This window comes from Bipolaris sorokiniana, assembly GCF_000338995.1.
Source record: "Bipolaris sorokiniana ND90Pr unplaced genomic scaffold COCSAscaffold_9, whole genome shotgun sequence".
NCBI lineage: Eukaryota > Fungi > Ascomycota > Dothideomycetes > Pleosporales > Pleosporaceae > Bipolaris > Bipolaris sorokiniana.
In genome coordinates this window covers 1,509,627-1,525,268 of record NW_006911903.1, presented here as the reverse complement: position 1 = coordinate 1,525,268, position 15,642 = coordinate 1,509,627, and the positions used below count along the sequence as shown (strand labels likewise).

At 47.0% G+C, this 15,642-nt stretch overlaps 7 protein-coding genes across 7 annotated transcripts; 4 read left to right on the top strand and 3 right to left on the bottom strand.

Annotated features, from left to right (window-relative positions):
- Positions 1 to 18: 18 nt before the first annotated feature.
- Positions 19 to 403, bottom strand: COCSADRAFT_339790 (uncharacterized protein). Its single transcript, XM_007703285.1, has one exon. The coding sequence runs from the start codon at positions 257 to 259 to the stop codon at positions 47 to 49; it is 213 nt and encodes a 70-aa protein (XP_007701475.1). The 5' UTR covers positions 260 to 403; the 3' UTR covers positions 19 to 46.
- Positions 404 to 614: 211 nt separating this feature from the next.
- On the top strand, positions 615 to 1,177 carry COCSADRAFT_172662 (uncharacterized protein; the record flags this gene model as incomplete). The annotated part of the gene is made up of 2 exons (XM_007703284.1): positions 615 to 740; positions 818 to 1,177. The coding sequence occupies 2 exons, from the start codon at positions 615 to 617 to the stop codon at positions 1,175 to 1,177; spliced, it is 486 nt and encodes a 161-aa protein (XP_007701474.1).
- Positions 1,178 to 1,616: 439 nt separating this feature from the next.
- Positions 1,617 to 2,310, bottom strand: COCSADRAFT_27715 (uncharacterized protein; the record flags this gene model as incomplete). The annotated part of the gene is made up of 4 exons (XM_007702764.1): positions 1,617 to 1,700; positions 1,759 to 1,895; positions 2,013 to 2,101; positions 2,165 to 2,310. The coding sequence occupies 4 exons, from the start codon at positions 2,308 to 2,310 to the stop codon at positions 1,617 to 1,619; spliced, it is 456 nt and encodes a 151-aa protein (XP_007700954.1).
- A 1,230-nt stretch (positions 2,311 to 3,540) lies between these two features.
- On the top strand, positions 3,541 to 5,376 carry COCSADRAFT_38142 (uncharacterized protein). Its single transcript, XM_007702897.1, has 2 exons — positions 3,541 to 3,683; positions 3,754 to 5,376. The coding sequence occupies exon 2, from the start codon at positions 3,756 to 3,758 to the stop codon at positions 4,950 to 4,952; it is 1,197 nt and encodes a 398-aa protein (XP_007701087.1). The 5' UTR covers positions 3,541 to 3,683; positions 3,754 to 3,755; the 3' UTR covers positions 4,953 to 5,376.
- Positions 5,377 to 7,037: 1,661 nt separating this feature from the next.
- On the top strand, positions 7,038 to 9,250 carry COCSADRAFT_359599 (uncharacterized protein). Its single transcript, XM_007703283.1, has one exon. It carries the CDS (start codon positions 7,125 to 7,127, stop codon positions 9,213 to 9,215), a length of 2,091 nt encoding a protein of 696 aa, XP_007701473.1. The 5' UTR covers positions 7,038 to 7,124; the 3' UTR covers positions 9,216 to 9,250.
- COCSADRAFT_38140 (uncharacterized protein) lies at positions 9,243 to 12,785 on the bottom strand. Its single transcript, XM_007702896.1, has 4 exons — positions 12,656 to 12,785; positions 12,558 to 12,605; positions 11,812 to 12,502; positions 9,243 to 11,760 (listed from the first exon to the last, which is right to left on the bottom strand). Exons 3-4 carry the CDS (start codon positions 12,331 to 12,333, stop codon positions 9,373 to 9,375), a joined length of 2,910 nt encoding a protein of 969 aa, XP_007701086.1. The 5' UTR covers positions 12,334 to 12,502; positions 12,558 to 12,605; positions 12,656 to 12,785; the 3' UTR covers positions 9,243 to 9,372.
- A 375-nt stretch (positions 12,786 to 13,160) lies between these two features.
- On the top strand, positions 13,161 to 15,279 carry COCSADRAFT_38139 (uncharacterized protein). Its single transcript, XM_007702895.1, has 8 exons — positions 13,161 to 13,345; positions 13,396 to 13,469; positions 13,514 to 13,545; positions 13,597 to 13,805; positions 13,854 to 14,137; positions 14,200 to 14,490; positions 14,546 to 14,740; positions 14,830 to 15,279. The coding sequence occupies exons 1-8, from the start codon at positions 13,213 to 13,215 to the stop codon at positions 14,998 to 15,000; spliced, it is 1,389 nt and encodes a 462-aa protein (XP_007701085.1). The 5' UTR covers positions 13,161 to 13,212; the 3' UTR covers positions 15,001 to 15,279.
- The last annotated feature ends 363 nt before the right edge of the window (positions 15,280 to 15,642 follow it).

Here is a 15,642-nt window from a genome sequence, read left to right as displayed (position 1 = left end):
CGGAAGGACACGAATTCATTTCCAGCAGTTTCGTTTTCTCCGGATGTCACGCCGCGAGCACATTTCCTTCTTGTTCTTTTCCTTGTTCGTTATCTGACTTTAACGTTTGTTTGTTTTTTGCGTACGCTGCATGCTTTGTTGGACCATCGCATTGGTTAATGCCGAGGAGTAAGTGGAGATGAAATACATGAAATACGAATATGCATATGAAATACGAATATAGCGGTTGAGCAAACACGAGTTGAAGACAGAAATGCATTAATTTATAGCACGGCGTTTTGGGTATTCAGTATGCGTTCTTTGATCCGCAACTTAGATCAGTTTGAGTGATAGTCAAACATACAAGATTATTTTGCGAACATGACTTCCTAGTCTTTCTACACGTGATAAGAGCAACTGGAGACGTGACTTTGAATATGAAGTGAAGAAAGAAGCCTTTGAGGCAAACGCCGAGGCCAGCCCGCAATCCCCGAACGTCACAGCAGAGCTCAGAGCTACCGTCCAGAAACAATCCACACTACATCCCAACACTAACCACCACTCTGACCACCCTGCCAAAATCGCGCCATTACGCGTCAATTAATTGAAGAAATCACCACAAAGAATCCCGTAAAATGACCGAACCATCCCCAAACCCTGCGCCAGAACACGATATGGACGCTCCGTTCCTAAACGGCGAAGCCCAAATGCAACAGCAACTCGCAGATGTAGAAATGGCAGACTCTACAAGCGACCAGCCCGTACTTTACCCTCCCCCCCCATCTTTCTCAGGAAAGCCCCCCAAAAGAAACCCTTGCTAACCCTACAAAAACAATAGCCTCAAGCAGAACCCTCACCCCCATCCCAAGCACCACCTCTCCAACAGCCAACAACAACACAAACCCAGCCCCTAACACCCTCACAAACAACGACTACTCCCTCAGCGCCGGCGCCCAGCGCCCCAGTAGCACACCCCGCGACCGCACCCGCATCATCGCGCAACTCGCCGCACCCGCCGGCGCAGGCGCCCACGCAGCCGATTCCACACGGGAGCCCGACGAGGGTGTATTTGAATCAGCATGTGACGCCGTATTTGCTCGAGGCGATGAAGCATCTTGCGACGCAGGAGCCGGAGAAGCCGTTGAAGTGGTTGAGCGAGTTTTTGGCGCAGAAGAGTGCGGAGGTTGAGGGGGCTTGAAGAGTTGTGGGTGTAGTGCATGGGGAATGAGTTGAGAAGGAGGTTGAGCGCGTGTACTGTGTGGAATGGGGAGATAAGAGGGAATGACAGGTAAACATGGCAGAGGAAATGGAAAGCAAGCTCGGCAGTGGGAGGGTTGGGTTACCATGGTGTACAGAAGATACCAAGCTGGCATAGCTGGCGCTCATCAAGTGCTCAAGGCAGGCAGGCGGCACATACGAAAAAAAAGATACCCAGGTCAAACAAACATCAACATCACACACAACACACTTTCTAGCACCTCGATTGCAATTGGGTATAATTTCATCTTGAGATGATGCCTTTTGATTCATTCCGTATCGTGATGCTGCTAGGTATCCGTAAAGCAAGCATCCATGCCCATAAACTCCACGTAAATGTCTTCCATCACGATTACCAGCCACACCAATCCTACATCTGCTTATGCGACGAGGGTAGAGGCGGTGGCGCTCTCGTACCTCCAGGTAGGGGGGAGGGCACCGACGGTCTTGTAGTAACGGGAGAGCTAAGAATCGTTAGCACGAGTCTTTTCTATTGTTATTTACATCTTCGGCTCAACTTACACGGTGGATACGGGACTCGATGAGAATGAGGCGGAACTTGCTGTCCCTGTCCTTGCGGTTGGTCTGGAGGTGCTTGCGGACGGCAACGGCCTTCTTGATAAGCATGTAGAGGTCCTCTGGGATGTCTGGGGCCAGGCCTTTATGTGCAAAATGTTAGCCTAGACCAACAAATGCAGATTTGTATAGCGCGCAGATGCTCACGCGGAGCAGAGCTGTGTCGACGTGCGCTTTTCATGTGTATAGGGCAATCGTACCGCTTGACTTGAGGATACGGAGGATCTTGTTGCCGGTAACAACCTTGACCTGGGCGACACCGTGCGAGTCACGGAGGATCTCACCGATCCTGCAATCTCGTCAGTATATGCAATTCCCCCAAAAATCTCTTGTTGTAATAGGTTCCGCTTACTGAGAAGGAGTAGCACCCTTCCTGGCGAGCTTGCAGATCTGGTCGACAACCTGCTCCGGGGTGGTCTTCAACCACGCAGGGGGGTTGCGGGAGTAGGGGATTGCGGAGGCTGATATGCCCTTTCCGTTGCTGTGAAGACGACCCATTTTGAATGAATGTACCGGGCGGCGAGCTGGTGGATTAGTACAAAGACGTGTGGAAGGCTTGAAGTCGTGTTTGAAGTTCGCGATCCAAGGATCAATTTCTCGCGGCTCGGCTAGGTGTGTGGTGGACCGTGCGCGATTTTAGCGTCAAAGCTCCTGCTGCCAGACAAAAAGTCTGTCGACCTCATCTTTTCACACTTCGCAGCTTCGGAACAGCCACCATGCAGAGAGGATCGTCTTTGTGCTTTGTTGCAGCCGGACGAGCTCCATGCTGATGGTGCTGTTGATGCTGCTCTGCTAGAGTGCTTTGCGGAAGCGCGCTACTAACACACAGCTCCAAGCAGGCCATGTTCTCAAAGGTATGTTCATTCTTTCACCTCCTTTCTGCTACAGCACAGTGATGATCCACCAAAATTATTTTCTGATACCTCTTATTTTAGGCGAGGCCTTAACGGGTCTTGCCGGTGCATTCAACTTATATTCTGAAATATGCTATACCTATCTACTTCTTCACATCAGGCCTCGAAAGGAAACATGGACTGACTAGAAGCAGATTTTGAGATTAGTGGTCGAACGATCTCTTGCCAGGTAGTCAGTTTTCTACTGGTATATGCTTCGGTGCTCTGAGTGGCTCTTTATGTGCTACCCCATGACGAGAGTTTGCTTTCTTGCACTTTTGAGCTGGGGATTGTTCACGTCTCACATTAGAGTTCGACACGATTATGTAGCTACGATACCCAATATAATCCATTCCGCAAGATTTCTTGATGGCATTGATCGAGTGACGGCAGTGTGCTTGGATAGACACGGATTGTTCAACACTAACTGCAGCCTCATTGTTCCTCTTGCATACAGTGAGACTTACAGGAAGCTACGTCAAGACACTGCCAAACTCTATACCTAAGCTTGTACTGGGTGCACGAACTCGTTCAGTCGTGTCAGGTCAACTGGTAAAACCGGAAATAGAGGTTAAGTTGGCAAAGCCTACTAAAGTAAGTTATGTTTAGCACAAAACATTACTACTATAACAAAGTCGTTTTATATAAAACATGAAACATGAATAGTGAAATATATATACTTCTTTTCTTATATAATAAAGTAAAGAACCTACATAGCTACTATGAAAGGTAGGGTTTTACTGCAAAGCATGTGATATCGATAGCGTCACGTGAGCCCTCTAGAACAATGCCTCGGACTAACCATGCAAGTTCGTATAATCAGCCGCAGACTGGTGTGCAAATAAAGTTTCATCCATACACAAAGCTCTTCACCCCACGTGTACAGTTTCAGCTGCAGCATTGTCCACCAGCTCTGGTTCATATATAGCGCAACAGCGTGCGGCCCAAGCATACGTTACATACAACCGATGACCCCCAGTAAGAAAGATAAAACTACGGTTTATCAGCTCCTTATTCAGAAACTGACAAAAGCTCTTGACCTCTATAGCCATGAATGTCCTACCAAAGGACGATTTGCCCGACTCGAAGAGTCCTGATCTCATCCTACGACATCCGACTGAGGATGAATGTATCACAATCTGGAACAACACTTCCGCTGAATGGATCGATTCCCTTACACCTCCCCTCTATCTGAAAGAGTGTCGTTTCCTTACAACGGTCCCTTTAGCTAGAGATGGGGGTATGACTACTTGGGTTCTCGTCCACAAAGATTCGGTCCCAAACAAACGACATATCTTATGTTCGTGCGAAACTTTCAGGAAACACTCTTTGACCAGTAACACACAAGGAGAAGTCAGCAATAATATCGTACATGGAATTGCTAGCGTCTTTTGCGCACCACCGTACCGCCGTCGTGGTTACGCCGGTCGCATGATGCAAGAGCTGGTTAAGGAACTGTACAGATGGCAAACTGATAAGTTTCCATGCATAGGAACCACGCTCTACTCCGATATTGGGAAGGAGTATTACGCGAAGCTGGGATGGACTCCAAATATCACGAACTCGCAAGTCGAATTTCTGCCGAAGCCCATTGCATGGTCACCCCTGGTTAAGGCAATCCTGGAGAACGATCTTGACGATATCTGCAAGAGGGACGCAGCTCTAGTACGCTCTCAGATGTCAGTACCTGCAGGTGAGATCAAAAACACACGTTTTACAATCATGCCGAACGTGGATCACATGGGTTGGCACATCGGAAAGGAACAATTTGCGACCGACTATCTCTTCGGGAAAACTCCAACCGCGAAGGGCGTCATCGCAGGATCTCCAGGCAAGCAAGTATGGGCGACATGGGTACATCGATATTATGGTCCTCCCGGTGCCGAGAAGTCAAGCAACGTTCTGTACATACTTCGACTAGTTGTAGAGGGCGATGAAACTGCAACAAGACTTCCCAGGGATACTGCCAAAAGACCAGAAAAAGATGTCTATGAGACACGGATTGAGCTTTTGAAGGCTGTGTTGCAAGCTGCACAGGCTGAAGCTGCTGAATGGAAGCTCGATGTAGTGGAGCTATGGGACCCAACACCACTAGTATTGGGTATGCTGAAAGACAGTGAATTGGAATACACTATCACAGAGCGGGAGAAGAAACATATTGCCAGTCTGCTGTGGTACGACCAGCAAGGTGGAATCAGCAAAGAGCAACCATTATGGATGAACAATGAGCACTATGCATGGCAGTAGAACATGCAGCGTTGGCCTAAAGAAATTCATGTCTAGTTTCGTATGGTAGGTTGATTAATCTAAATGGGCTTCGCGCATTGCGTTTACGTGCCATATCTTTGGGGATTGTCGTGTGAAAGGTGGCTCACTCATGTTGCGTAGTAGACGAATCAAGAACGAAGGCCATGGTAGCAATGGACATGCAAGGAAAAGGCCTCAGTAGCGCCTCGGAAGTCTTTCTCGTGCCGCTACCGAGATTGCGATTGTCTTCTAAACGTATGAGATGTAGTTGTGGCGGTAGCTATGTTTAGCGATGCCAGTAATTCCGTGCCAAGCGTCTTCGACTGCTGGGCGGTTTGGCCTCTTCAGCCTTCTGCGTGTATCATCAACACTCTCTATTTATTGTATTAGAAGACAAACTCTCCATTCAATTGACCTTTCAAAGCCACATAGTACGATGTTAACCCAGTCGACTTTGCTCAACTATAGATTCTTATCAGAGAGTGCCCTGACCTCCGCCGAATCACAGCCTGATGACTTGGATATGATAAGGTTTCTGGCAGTCGTGGAAGCACTCAAAATCGAAATACTACCCATAACATGGCAAGCTGCACGACAACCGATTGGTTGGGGTGCAACAAGCCAGGTTACTGAGGCTCAGGCTACTGTCCAAACTAGCTTTGCGTTCAAACGTGCCTCCGAAGAGCAGAAACACGTCGGCCTGCCGAAAGTTCTGAAAGCAATGTTAAACGAAATCATTGTTCTGTCCCATCCCTCGATTCGGATGCACCCGGGTGTTGTTGAACTCCAAGGCATATGCTGGGATGTTCAATCTGTGCATGATGTCTGGCCGGTCATAGTATTCAAAAAGTCACATTTTGGAAATCTCTATGATTTCGCCCCTATGCCAGCAGGTAGAGCACTCTCGATGGCTCAGCGTCTGAATCTTTGTGTTGAGATAGGCTCTGCAGTTATGAGTATGCATACGAACAGTAAGTAACAAAAGCAACATTCTTTCATTCAACTTACTGAGATCTTGGCAGATATCGTACACGGAGATTTGAAACCCGAAAATGTTCTTGTATTCCAGGACGAGAAAGACGTCTACTGTGCAAAGGTCTCGGATTTTGGTTATTCCACCAGGTTCTTGAAACCCGACGAGGTCTGCTCCATGCCTAGATCACGACCCTGGGACGCACCTGAACATCACTTCAACATGTTCACCATCACCGACGCGCGAAAGATGGACATATTCTCGCTCGGTCTGCTTTGTTGCTGGATCCTTTTCGAGAAGTATCTTGCTCGGGTGGCCCTACTACCAGAAAGCCTAAAATGGGCCGAAGATCTGCTTGCTTCAAAGACAAGCTTAGACTGCAGCAAGGAGTCTATAAGCGAATTGAAACGACTCAAAATGATCCTGAATTTTGCTGAACAGCTCTTGGTTACGGATGATGATCTGGAGGCCGAGCCTAAAGAAGCGATGCTCAAATTTCTCCGGGCCAGTCTAATATACGAACCAGATTTGCGGAGCCACAGCCTTCATGCATCTTTCCATTATTTCGTCCCTAGGTAGGATACCTCACAAAATAACTGCATCATTATGCTGAGCAAGATACAGTGAACTTTCCCCTCCCACCAAGATAAACGACCCTACCTCATTCATCTCTTCCGCAAGCCTTGACGTAAGCCCTAGTATTACCACATAACTTCCAGCACTAATCAATAGTACAGATGACACAACTTCTAGTAGACCTATATGCTTCTGATTATCGTGTGCGGAAGTATCTCCGACGTACCTTGGAGGACCTGGTCAATGATCAGACTCGTGACAAGATGAATTCAGAGCAGCAAAACTTCGCCTTCCAGCTTGCCATTTGCACCAAGATTGGATTTGGAGCTCCCAAAAATGACGCCCAGGTATTTCGGCTTCTTTCACAGTGCCAAAAAACATCAGAAGACCTTGAAAGAGCTCTAAAGAAACTCAATATCGTAGACGGTCCTCGAACAGCCAACAACCTGACAACGTGGCACATATTACGCAACTTCCGCCATGTCAAGCTGATCAATCTGACCGAACAATACACAAAGGTGGATGAGATTCATGTGGCGGTGGAGGAGTTTAGCAAAGAACTATCCGATATCGAAAACACTTTAGGGAGAAACAATAGTTTGTGGGTTTTCCACGCGCACACGATGGTTTTGTTTCACGATAGGCTAGGCCATTGGAATAGCAAGAGACAGATCTTGCAACAAATGCTCGATATGGATGAGACGGATGAGTTGGATGCTCCCCTTGTCATAAATCTTGCGCAAACGTATAGGGAGCTAGGTCGTTATGGTGAAGCAGAAATCCTGCAAGATAAGGCCATAGCGCAACTGTTAGAGCAAGAGGAGGAAAACAACTTGGACTTGTACGATTGCATGGCTGACTTAGCGATGACTTACAAGCAACAGGGCCGATTCGAAGAGGCCGAAGACTTACTGTCTGCTGCCATACCTGGATTTAAGAGGCTACTGGGGTCGGAAAACCCGAGTACTCTGTCGAAAGTGTCCAATTTGGGGACGATTTATGAAGCCCAACACCGATGGGCAGAAGCAGCGGCTCTTTTCATCGAGGTCAAGGATACCTGCCAATCGATCCTTGGAGAACGTCATCCTTTTTCGCTCACAAGTACTGGTAACCTCGCCAATGTGTACAGTGAGCAGGGCCGTTGGAAGGAAGCTGAGACTATGCTTGACAAAACCCTCAGCATCGCAGCAGACGCTCTGGGACCACAAAATCCTATCACAATCAGAACTCAACGTTCTCTCGCTAATTTACATGCAAAGAAGGGTGATATTAGGCGTGCTACAAAGGCGTTCGAGCACACGCTAAGCATTTCGGAAGAGGAGTTTGGTGATGATTACCCGGAGACCATTGAGGCTCGAAGATATCTAGGAGATATGTATCACCTATTGGGCTTATATGAAAAGGCAGAGACACTACACTCTAATGCCTTGACAAAGCTCGAGTTAGTAAGAGGGATGAGTCATCCATCTACGATAAGTGCAGCCAACTCTTTGGCTTTGACCTATAAAGAACAAGGTAGATTGAGAGATGCCGAACAGATTCAGCAAAAGACCATTCAACAGTGCAATAGTGCTTTCGGCCCCCTGCACCACATGACTCTCCATGTCCAGCTCGACCTTGCAGCGATTTTCATGGACCAGGAACGTTTCGAAGAAGCCGAAGACTTGATTGAACGTATCCTACTGCAAGAAGCGCAACTGCACGACCGGTATCAAAGTCTTCGAATAGATGCACTCGCTAAGCTTGTTACTATCTATCGATGCCAACGTAAATTTGAAAAAGCCGAAAAGCTGGGAATTGAGGTCATCGAAACCAGAGTGGCTTTCCAAGGTGACGAGCATCCGTTGGTCCTTGAAAGTAAAAACAACCTAGGCAGCGTCCTTATGGAGATGGGAAAGTTGAGCAATGCTACCAACCTCTTCGCTGATGTGATAAATGCAAAAGAAGCACAAGGTATTCGAGATCCAGTATATTTGACGAGCAAATATTGTCTCGTCGCCGCGTGTACAGCAGCAGAAAAATGGGGTGATGCTGTGGAATTAGGAATTGAGGTCCTCGACATGGCGAGAAGAGCATTAGGAACAGGCCATCCAACGTGGATCAGAGCAGCAGACCATGTCCTCTTTGCGTACGGTAATCTGAAAGACGTAGCAGGCTTTGAAAATCTTAAAGGACAGGTCGTCGAAGCAAAAAAGACAACATGGAAGGAGATCAGCCTCGACCAGATCCATGTGTTCGACACCATTTCATTGGTCCTAGTACAGCAAGAGAGTTGGACAGATGCGCAAGAGATTGAAGAGCAAAAATTGAATATGTTGCGCGAATTGCGAGGCGAAAATCATTCCGATACCGTCGTAAGTATTAGTCTGTTGGCATGGATCTGCGAAGAGAATGGCCAATGGACGAAGGCGGAAAAACTCAAGCTTGAAGTCATCGACAAGAACAGATCTATTCTGGGGCCTGATCACGAAGACACTGTGCGATATATGGAAGATACAGTAACTTTCTACATGAGGCTTGGAGACCTCGAGAATGCTGAAATACTTACTCTTGAAGTCATGGAGATCCGAAAGCGATCTTTAGGAGACAGTCATGCTGAAACTATACGCACAATGAATTTTCTAGCAGCTGTTATGGCCGCCCGTGGCAAGCATATCGAGGCACAGCGTATGAAAGAAGCATGTCACTTGTTGAAATTGGAAAGTGCTTCGTAGTCGATATAGCTCCTCCTTTGTTCACAGTCTCAGTCTGAAATTTGATGAAATCACTCATTGGCTATAATATCTGCAGCGAGACTGTGCAATACTGAAGAACCCAGAGAGCACTTTGATCTATCTGATGGAGCAAATGGGGTTGATGTACTTTAACAAATCAAATTTCATATTCGGACAACCTCTCCAACGGCTTGACTACCTTGTCGAGAAATAAGCCGAAGATGCCATTGTCAGTCTCCTTACCGCTTTCCGTCTGCCCTCTACAGGCCAGAGATCCATCAAGGCAAGCACGAACACAATCCCGATAGACCCCACCAACGGTTGTGCTCAATCTGGGCACATATTTCTCGAGTAAGGCTTGCCGGAATCCTTCGGGGCTCAGTGTTCGATACTCCCTTCGTTGAGCCAATTTCTGAAGTGGGATCCAGCAACCAACTTCCAGCAGTACGAGGCCTAGACTATAGATGTCATATTCTAGAGAAAACCTCCCTTCTTCCCGATAATCAGGATGTTCATACTGACGGTAGCTTAACTCATCCGCCGGCCCATCGGTGGCCCAGTTTGATCCATCAGGCCGGCTCTTTTGAAAGCCGACTATGTATGGCTGCCGCCAGACAGAACCATCGAGAAACATCTTTTTCGGCTCACAGGTGAACAAAACATTTTTCGAGTTGAATGTCTCATGCAAGCATCCAACTGTATACAGCTCTTCAAAGAACGCCGCAAGCGAATGCGCTAGCAGGTATCTACCCTGCAGCGGGGCCTGACATTCCGCTCCTCCATCGCGGTCCGAGCCCAATAGCAGAAGCTGCTGTAAAGTAACGGGAGGCTCGAATATGTTTTCGGAGATTGTTGCCGGGAGTTCATAAAGAAATCCATACCCTGGTCGTCGTCCCATCTCTCCGATTTCTTCTACGAAACCAAGACACTTGAGTACCCGTAATTTAGCTGGTTTAGACAAGTTGAAACTCTCAGCTCGTAGCTCCATAATCAGAAGCCTTTGATGCTCCGGTATGGTGTCTGACCGATTTGTATAATACATCCACTCGACTAGTACTGGTTGGTCTCCACGGAATCTGCCGTACGTATGACCATTTAATAACTCAATATGGTGTAGATCTTGTCGATCTCGTAAGAGATTTGCGGCGCCAGAATCTGGGGTATTTAGCAACTGCAATCGGGTTGCACGAATCGCGGCCATCCGGCCGACATCAGAAAAGTCCTCTCGTCGATGTTCACGCATCAACATGTCAATATCATTCAGCCTCTCAATGTCATCCTCTTGCATAGACGAGAGCCACAGCTCTTGTATTCTTTTAGTTTCCCTCTTTGGAAGAAATGTCCAAAGTTTCTGGACCATTTTTTGGACCCTTTCTGGCACAGATCCACCCAGGTCGATTCGTGTTTCACTTGCATCAACTTGCTGACTGATGTCCTTTTGATGGCCCAACTCATTGTGAACCGTCATAAACAGAGATCTTAGTCCATCGCAAAAGGAACGATAAGTTTCCTCTTGTGAGAAAATCGATGAGTTCGCATCTTTTTCGGAGGACAAGAAGCGAGCAATCACATGCAACCTTTCCGTTTCAAATCGCATCGCCATATGAAGCCCCGTTTGATCCAGGTCTTGCTCTGCGGCGATCAAATATGCCTCCATCTCTGAACATAGTGTGGAAACAAGTGCTTGGAGGCTGATGATGTCGAGTTCGCCGCGGACGTCCTTGATAGAACATCTAGGTGCCAACACTGGCTGTAGAGCTCGGAATGCAACTTTTAACATCTTCTTGGTTATTATGGACGAAGTAGTCCCCATCTCCTCTAGCCATCGTTGGACAGATTCTTTCAACCCGCCATCCGGAGTAAAGAAATACGTTGTCACATATCGCGGGCGCAACTCACTTTCCCGCAAAGCACGAAAATGCCGCACTCCTTGATGACCCCGTTCCATGTAGCTCACTACTTCTGCAATGAGACATCCGAATGCCCAGACATCGATAGAGCGGCCAACAGATTGATGGGCAAAGGTTAAAGAATCCATGGTCTCGGGGGCAAGGTAATCTCCAGTCCCCATCTTCCAGGGCGTCTGAGAGTTCTCAAGTTCTGGTTTGATTTCCCCAAGACCAAAGTCAGCAAGAACGAAGGAGTCGTGGGTGATTAGGATGTTCGAAGGCCGGAAGTCGTGGTGGTATCCTAGACCGGTGAAATGTACCCCATTATGAGCGCCATCTAGACTTATATTATGAAGTTGCTCCAGGGCTGAGGCGAGACCCCGAAGCGCGACCGGGAACACGAAGTTCCATTGAAAGTCTTTGAACCGGGACTCTAGATCTAGAAATTTAGCCAGGTCCATTGCAAAAGGCGGAAACAGAAAGTTATGTTCTTGGTTGTGCGTGTAGGAGCCCAGCAAAGGAATGATATTGGGGTGTTTCAACTGATGGAGTAATCGAAGGGATCTCATCTCTCTCTGGAAACTCTTATCATATGCTTCCTGCGATTGTTTCTTTCGATGCATAATTCGTTTCCTAATCACGGATACAGTAGCCTCCTGTACTCCACTGTCAGTACATACGACATTACAACAAAATTCCGTACTCACTTTGCTGTGGAATAACTCTTGGAGGTTTGTTGGTATTTGTATTCTTGTAACTTCTCCGAATCCACCTTGTGCAATCTTCTCCGCTTCACCGACAAATGGAAATATGACATTGACTTCATGGATGTAGCGATGATAATCACACATATCCTTTTTGAAAACATATGGAAGAAATTGCCATTGGACCTCGCGAGCAAAAGAAAGCCCAAATTCAGGCACGATCTGCTGGGCTCTACTCTCGGGTAGAGGAAGCTGTCCGTCTAGGCATCCGTGCTCGCGAAACTTGACAATACTGTCCGGCCGTCTCATCCAAACAAGAATAGCAAAAACGACGACGCCTTCTTTGTGAACTTGTTTTGCAAGACCAATTCGTTCGTGTGGATCACAGTCAAGTTCTTGGATCGCGAGTTCAACCCTATCGAGACTAAAGATGCTTCGTATGTTTTCTGCGCAGATAAAGTAGGTGCCAGGAAGCGATCTGGACCGGTTTCTTTCAATTTCCCGATACAACATCTCAAGATACATCTTAAAAAGTGAGATTATATCTCTAAAAGCGGGTACTAGCTGAGTTGCTCAATTGAGAGGACGGCGTCATCATCTGAGACACAATAGGAGCGAGATGAGCGGCCTAGGATTGTGTTCGCAGACAGTTTTCGATGCTTTATTCTCTGTCCTGGACAGAATCGGTCTCGTCCTAGTGATTTGAATATTAGAAGAGCGTTAGAAGAAAGGGGGAATGTTCTAGTGACCTTGGATAGCGCTCGCGGGGCCGTTATCTCGACGTAACCCCCAGAAATCTTACTTGGTCAGCCACGCAATGTCGATGTACTGGCATGGAAAGGATTACCTTGACCGAATACCGGCCTGGAAACAGCCTTTGAAGCAAAAGGTCCAGTTTATCCAACAAGACATACGTCTCTTCTAGTGTAGTCGTGACTGCCATTAGGTTACGATACGCGTCCAAAGCGCCAAAGATAAAATAAAGAATGGATGCGAGACCAAAGACGCACTAAAAGAAGAGACTTTCTGACCGGAAAGCACAAGTAAATGCGAGGCTGCTCAAGCGAGTTGCGTGTCGGTCAACCATTGGACAGCCAAACTGGTCGGGCGTCCTCTTCATGTGTCCTGCAACAGCCCCTTTTGTGGTGGGCTGCGAACCAATTGTTTTTAATGCAAGTCTGCCTTGTGTAACCCACCTTACCACAAGCCCCGCGCTCTTGAGGTTCGTTAAGACAAGGCAACGAAAATGTGCCAGATCGAACGGGTAGAGCGTTCTCAATGTACACAGCCTCCTACAGGGACTCGTACATATAAAATCGCACTATCAAAGCACCTCTCTGGCCAGTGTGTAACCTCAAATTCCGTGTTGTCAGACGTCAAGGCGACATAACTTCTAGCCTAACTATGGGGGGCGATGTTGACTATCAGATCTGCAGTCGAGATATACAGAGGCACTCCTCAAATCTGTTCATTGACAAAGAAGCCGACTGTACAGCTGAGGTTTGGAACCTTGGTTTCAGTTCGTTGGAATCGCAGCGTACGTTAAATCAGCATTACCACGGGCACTCGGCACTCACACATGACCAGGCAACAGCCGAGGCATAAAAAAGCCAATCATCTCCCTCGTTCGTAACCTACAGGACTTGGAAAACCAATGGAAAGTGAGTAGGTACGAACTGTAACGAAACTAAATTAATGTTAGCAGGGCTTGGATGACTCCTCTACTATTACCATGATGTAAGATAGCGATGCCTTACCCTATAATGGATAAGACTGATCATCATGAAGAGTTATTCGTCGGAAGAATTCTTGGAGTAGAATGAAGATACTCCCTGAAATGTTCAACTATATCATTGCCTCGGTTGGCACGCCGCCACAGTTCCTAAAGATTGTACTAGGCCTTGGTCAACGGACGTCCTCCGGGTATGAATCCTTCACGACGTTTTATCGGAGCTTCATGACACCAGTGGGCTCTGAACCAAACGTGGTAGCAAATGGTATTGCCCCATCGACATGTTCTTGGTAATGCGCTAATGTACAAGAAGGGTTTGACATTTCTTACAATATCCGGTATTTTGAGCCCCACGGGAGGCAACTTCAAGATCCTTATTCATGCCGCCAGTCTGGAATTCATCACAAGTTTTATTTTCAAGGCAGTCGCTCCACATGGATCATTATTCAGCCTCCTCAACTGTTCAATGAAGACCTTCAACAAACAGATTCCCAGGACAAGTCTCATCCCTTGGCTCTTCACGTCCGTCTGATCAAATCAGCGACGTATTACTTCAAGGAGTACCTCAGCTTTAAAGCATCCCAACTGGGCTTAATGGTTAGTCTAGAGACCTTTGTACCGCAAGCACTTGCCTGAATCTAACCGAAAATGCTGTGTAGGACGCTAAACTTAGCATTTCCAAACCTTACGCTGAATTCGACACGGATTTTTCCACGAGCCAAGCTTTGCACCTATTGAAGAAACAGCTTCTTCTAGCTCTTGAAGTAGTAGATGGTGTCTCTCGCATTACTCAGAAGCTGCTGATTCATCTGTGCGACCCGAGGACATTTTCGAATGTCCTCAGTCAAATCAATATGAAGCTTGACCTTGGCCAGATCAGCAGTGACATGGAGGGTCATAAGGCTACGATCCGACATTTGCTACAAGTAGTCGAAAGCATCGGAGCCTTAGTAAGGAATTTCGGCCACTCCATTCAAAGACCTGCTGTACTAACGCTACTGCCAGAATCGCGACATTCTAGCACTTCGGAATCAAGAGCTTCTAGTACAAAACAGCCATGTTCTTTCGCAGCTTGCACAAGCTAGTGCTAATGAAAGCAAAAGTATAACAGCCATGACCAATAAAACTCAGCAAGATTCGCGAGTCATGCGGATTGCAACAGTGATAGCGATGGTGTATCTGCCCGCAAATCTTGTCCTCGTATGTAATCCTTTAACGTCTTACAAGTTCCAAGCCCTGGTGCAACTTTAAAGCTCTTCTATATTTTGCTAATGACATGGTTCCGGTAGTCTTTCTTCAGCACTTCTTTGGTCGAGCTTCGCACGACCACTCAAGCAGAGAGCACCAGTGCGAGGATTATGGTCTTTGACCAGGTATGGGTGGCAGTTGTCAGTAGCTTTCTGCTCGTCATTTTCAATATTGCTGCACTCATAGTGTGGAACCGACTAGGTCCAAGGTAGACTGTCTAATGTATGTAACATACACATAATCAGCTTGATCATGTGCAAATTCCTTAAAGTTAATCAACAAAGAAGCTAAGAGATAGCCTTGCTAAGACATGGCGGCTCACTCCAGACAAGATCATAAGACGATTTTTAGGTTTAGTGTATTGGCAGATAGGATGTGTACATACTGTGGCACGATACATACAAGATCGAGCTCAACAGATCAAAGGGCAACCCGCAATCGAGCTGGTAGAACAGATCTCAAATCCAATCGCTGTATTGTATTAAGTGAAAAAGGTAGTCTATCTACTCGGAAAAGGAATCACAGTATAGATCTGCAGTCTGATCACGTGATACTCACCACGGTACTAAGCTAGGTCTTAGATGACTAGTTGACTATCGTTTGAGAGAGATATCACGTGATACTATCGATATCACACGCGTCAAGGGGTTCGGTGTTTTTCAGAATAAAGTTTACTGTTGGGTGCACCCCCGCATTAGTTAGATACAGCCACTCCTTGTATATGCTCCAGTGCAATGTGAATGCTATACACTGGCGACGAACAAATACATGGTGAAGCACACACGGCAAGGATGCAGACGCGATAGATATGTTATCTGTGGTAATGCGCAAGGCCCAGAAGGAATTTCCATATG

Coding starts and splice junctions, on each gene's coding strand:
- COCSADRAFT_339790 (XM_007703285.1), bottom strand. CDS start 259: ATGCATTTCTGTCTTCAACTCGTGTTTGCTCAACCGCTATATTCGTAT.
- COCSADRAFT_359599 (XM_007703283.1), top strand. CDS start 7,125: ATGGTTTTGTTTCACGATAGGCTAGGCCATTGGAATAGCAAGAGACAG.
- COCSADRAFT_38142 (XM_007702897.1), top strand. CDS start 3,756: ATGAATGTCCTACCAAAGGACGATTTGCCCGACTCGAAGAGTCCTGAT.
- COCSADRAFT_38140 (XM_007702896.1), bottom strand. CDS start 12,333: ATGTATCTTGAGATGTTGTATCGGGAAATTGAAAGAAACCGGTCCAGA. Junction 11,761..11,811: donor AAGAGTTATTCCACAGCAAA/GTGAGTACGGAA, acceptor AGTGGAGTACAG/GAGGCTACTGTATCCGTGAT.
- COCSADRAFT_38139 (XM_007702895.1), top strand. CDS start 13,213: ATGGGGGGCGATGTTGACTATCAGATCTGCAGTCGAGATATACAGAGG. Junction 13,546..13,596: donor TCCTCTACTATTACCATGAT/GTAAGATAGCGA, acceptor ATCATCATGAAG/AGTTATTCGTCGGAAGAATT. Junction 14,491..14,545: donor TCGAAAGCATCGGAGCCTTA/GTAAGGAATTTC, acceptor CGCTACTGCCAG/AATCGCGACATTCTAGCACT.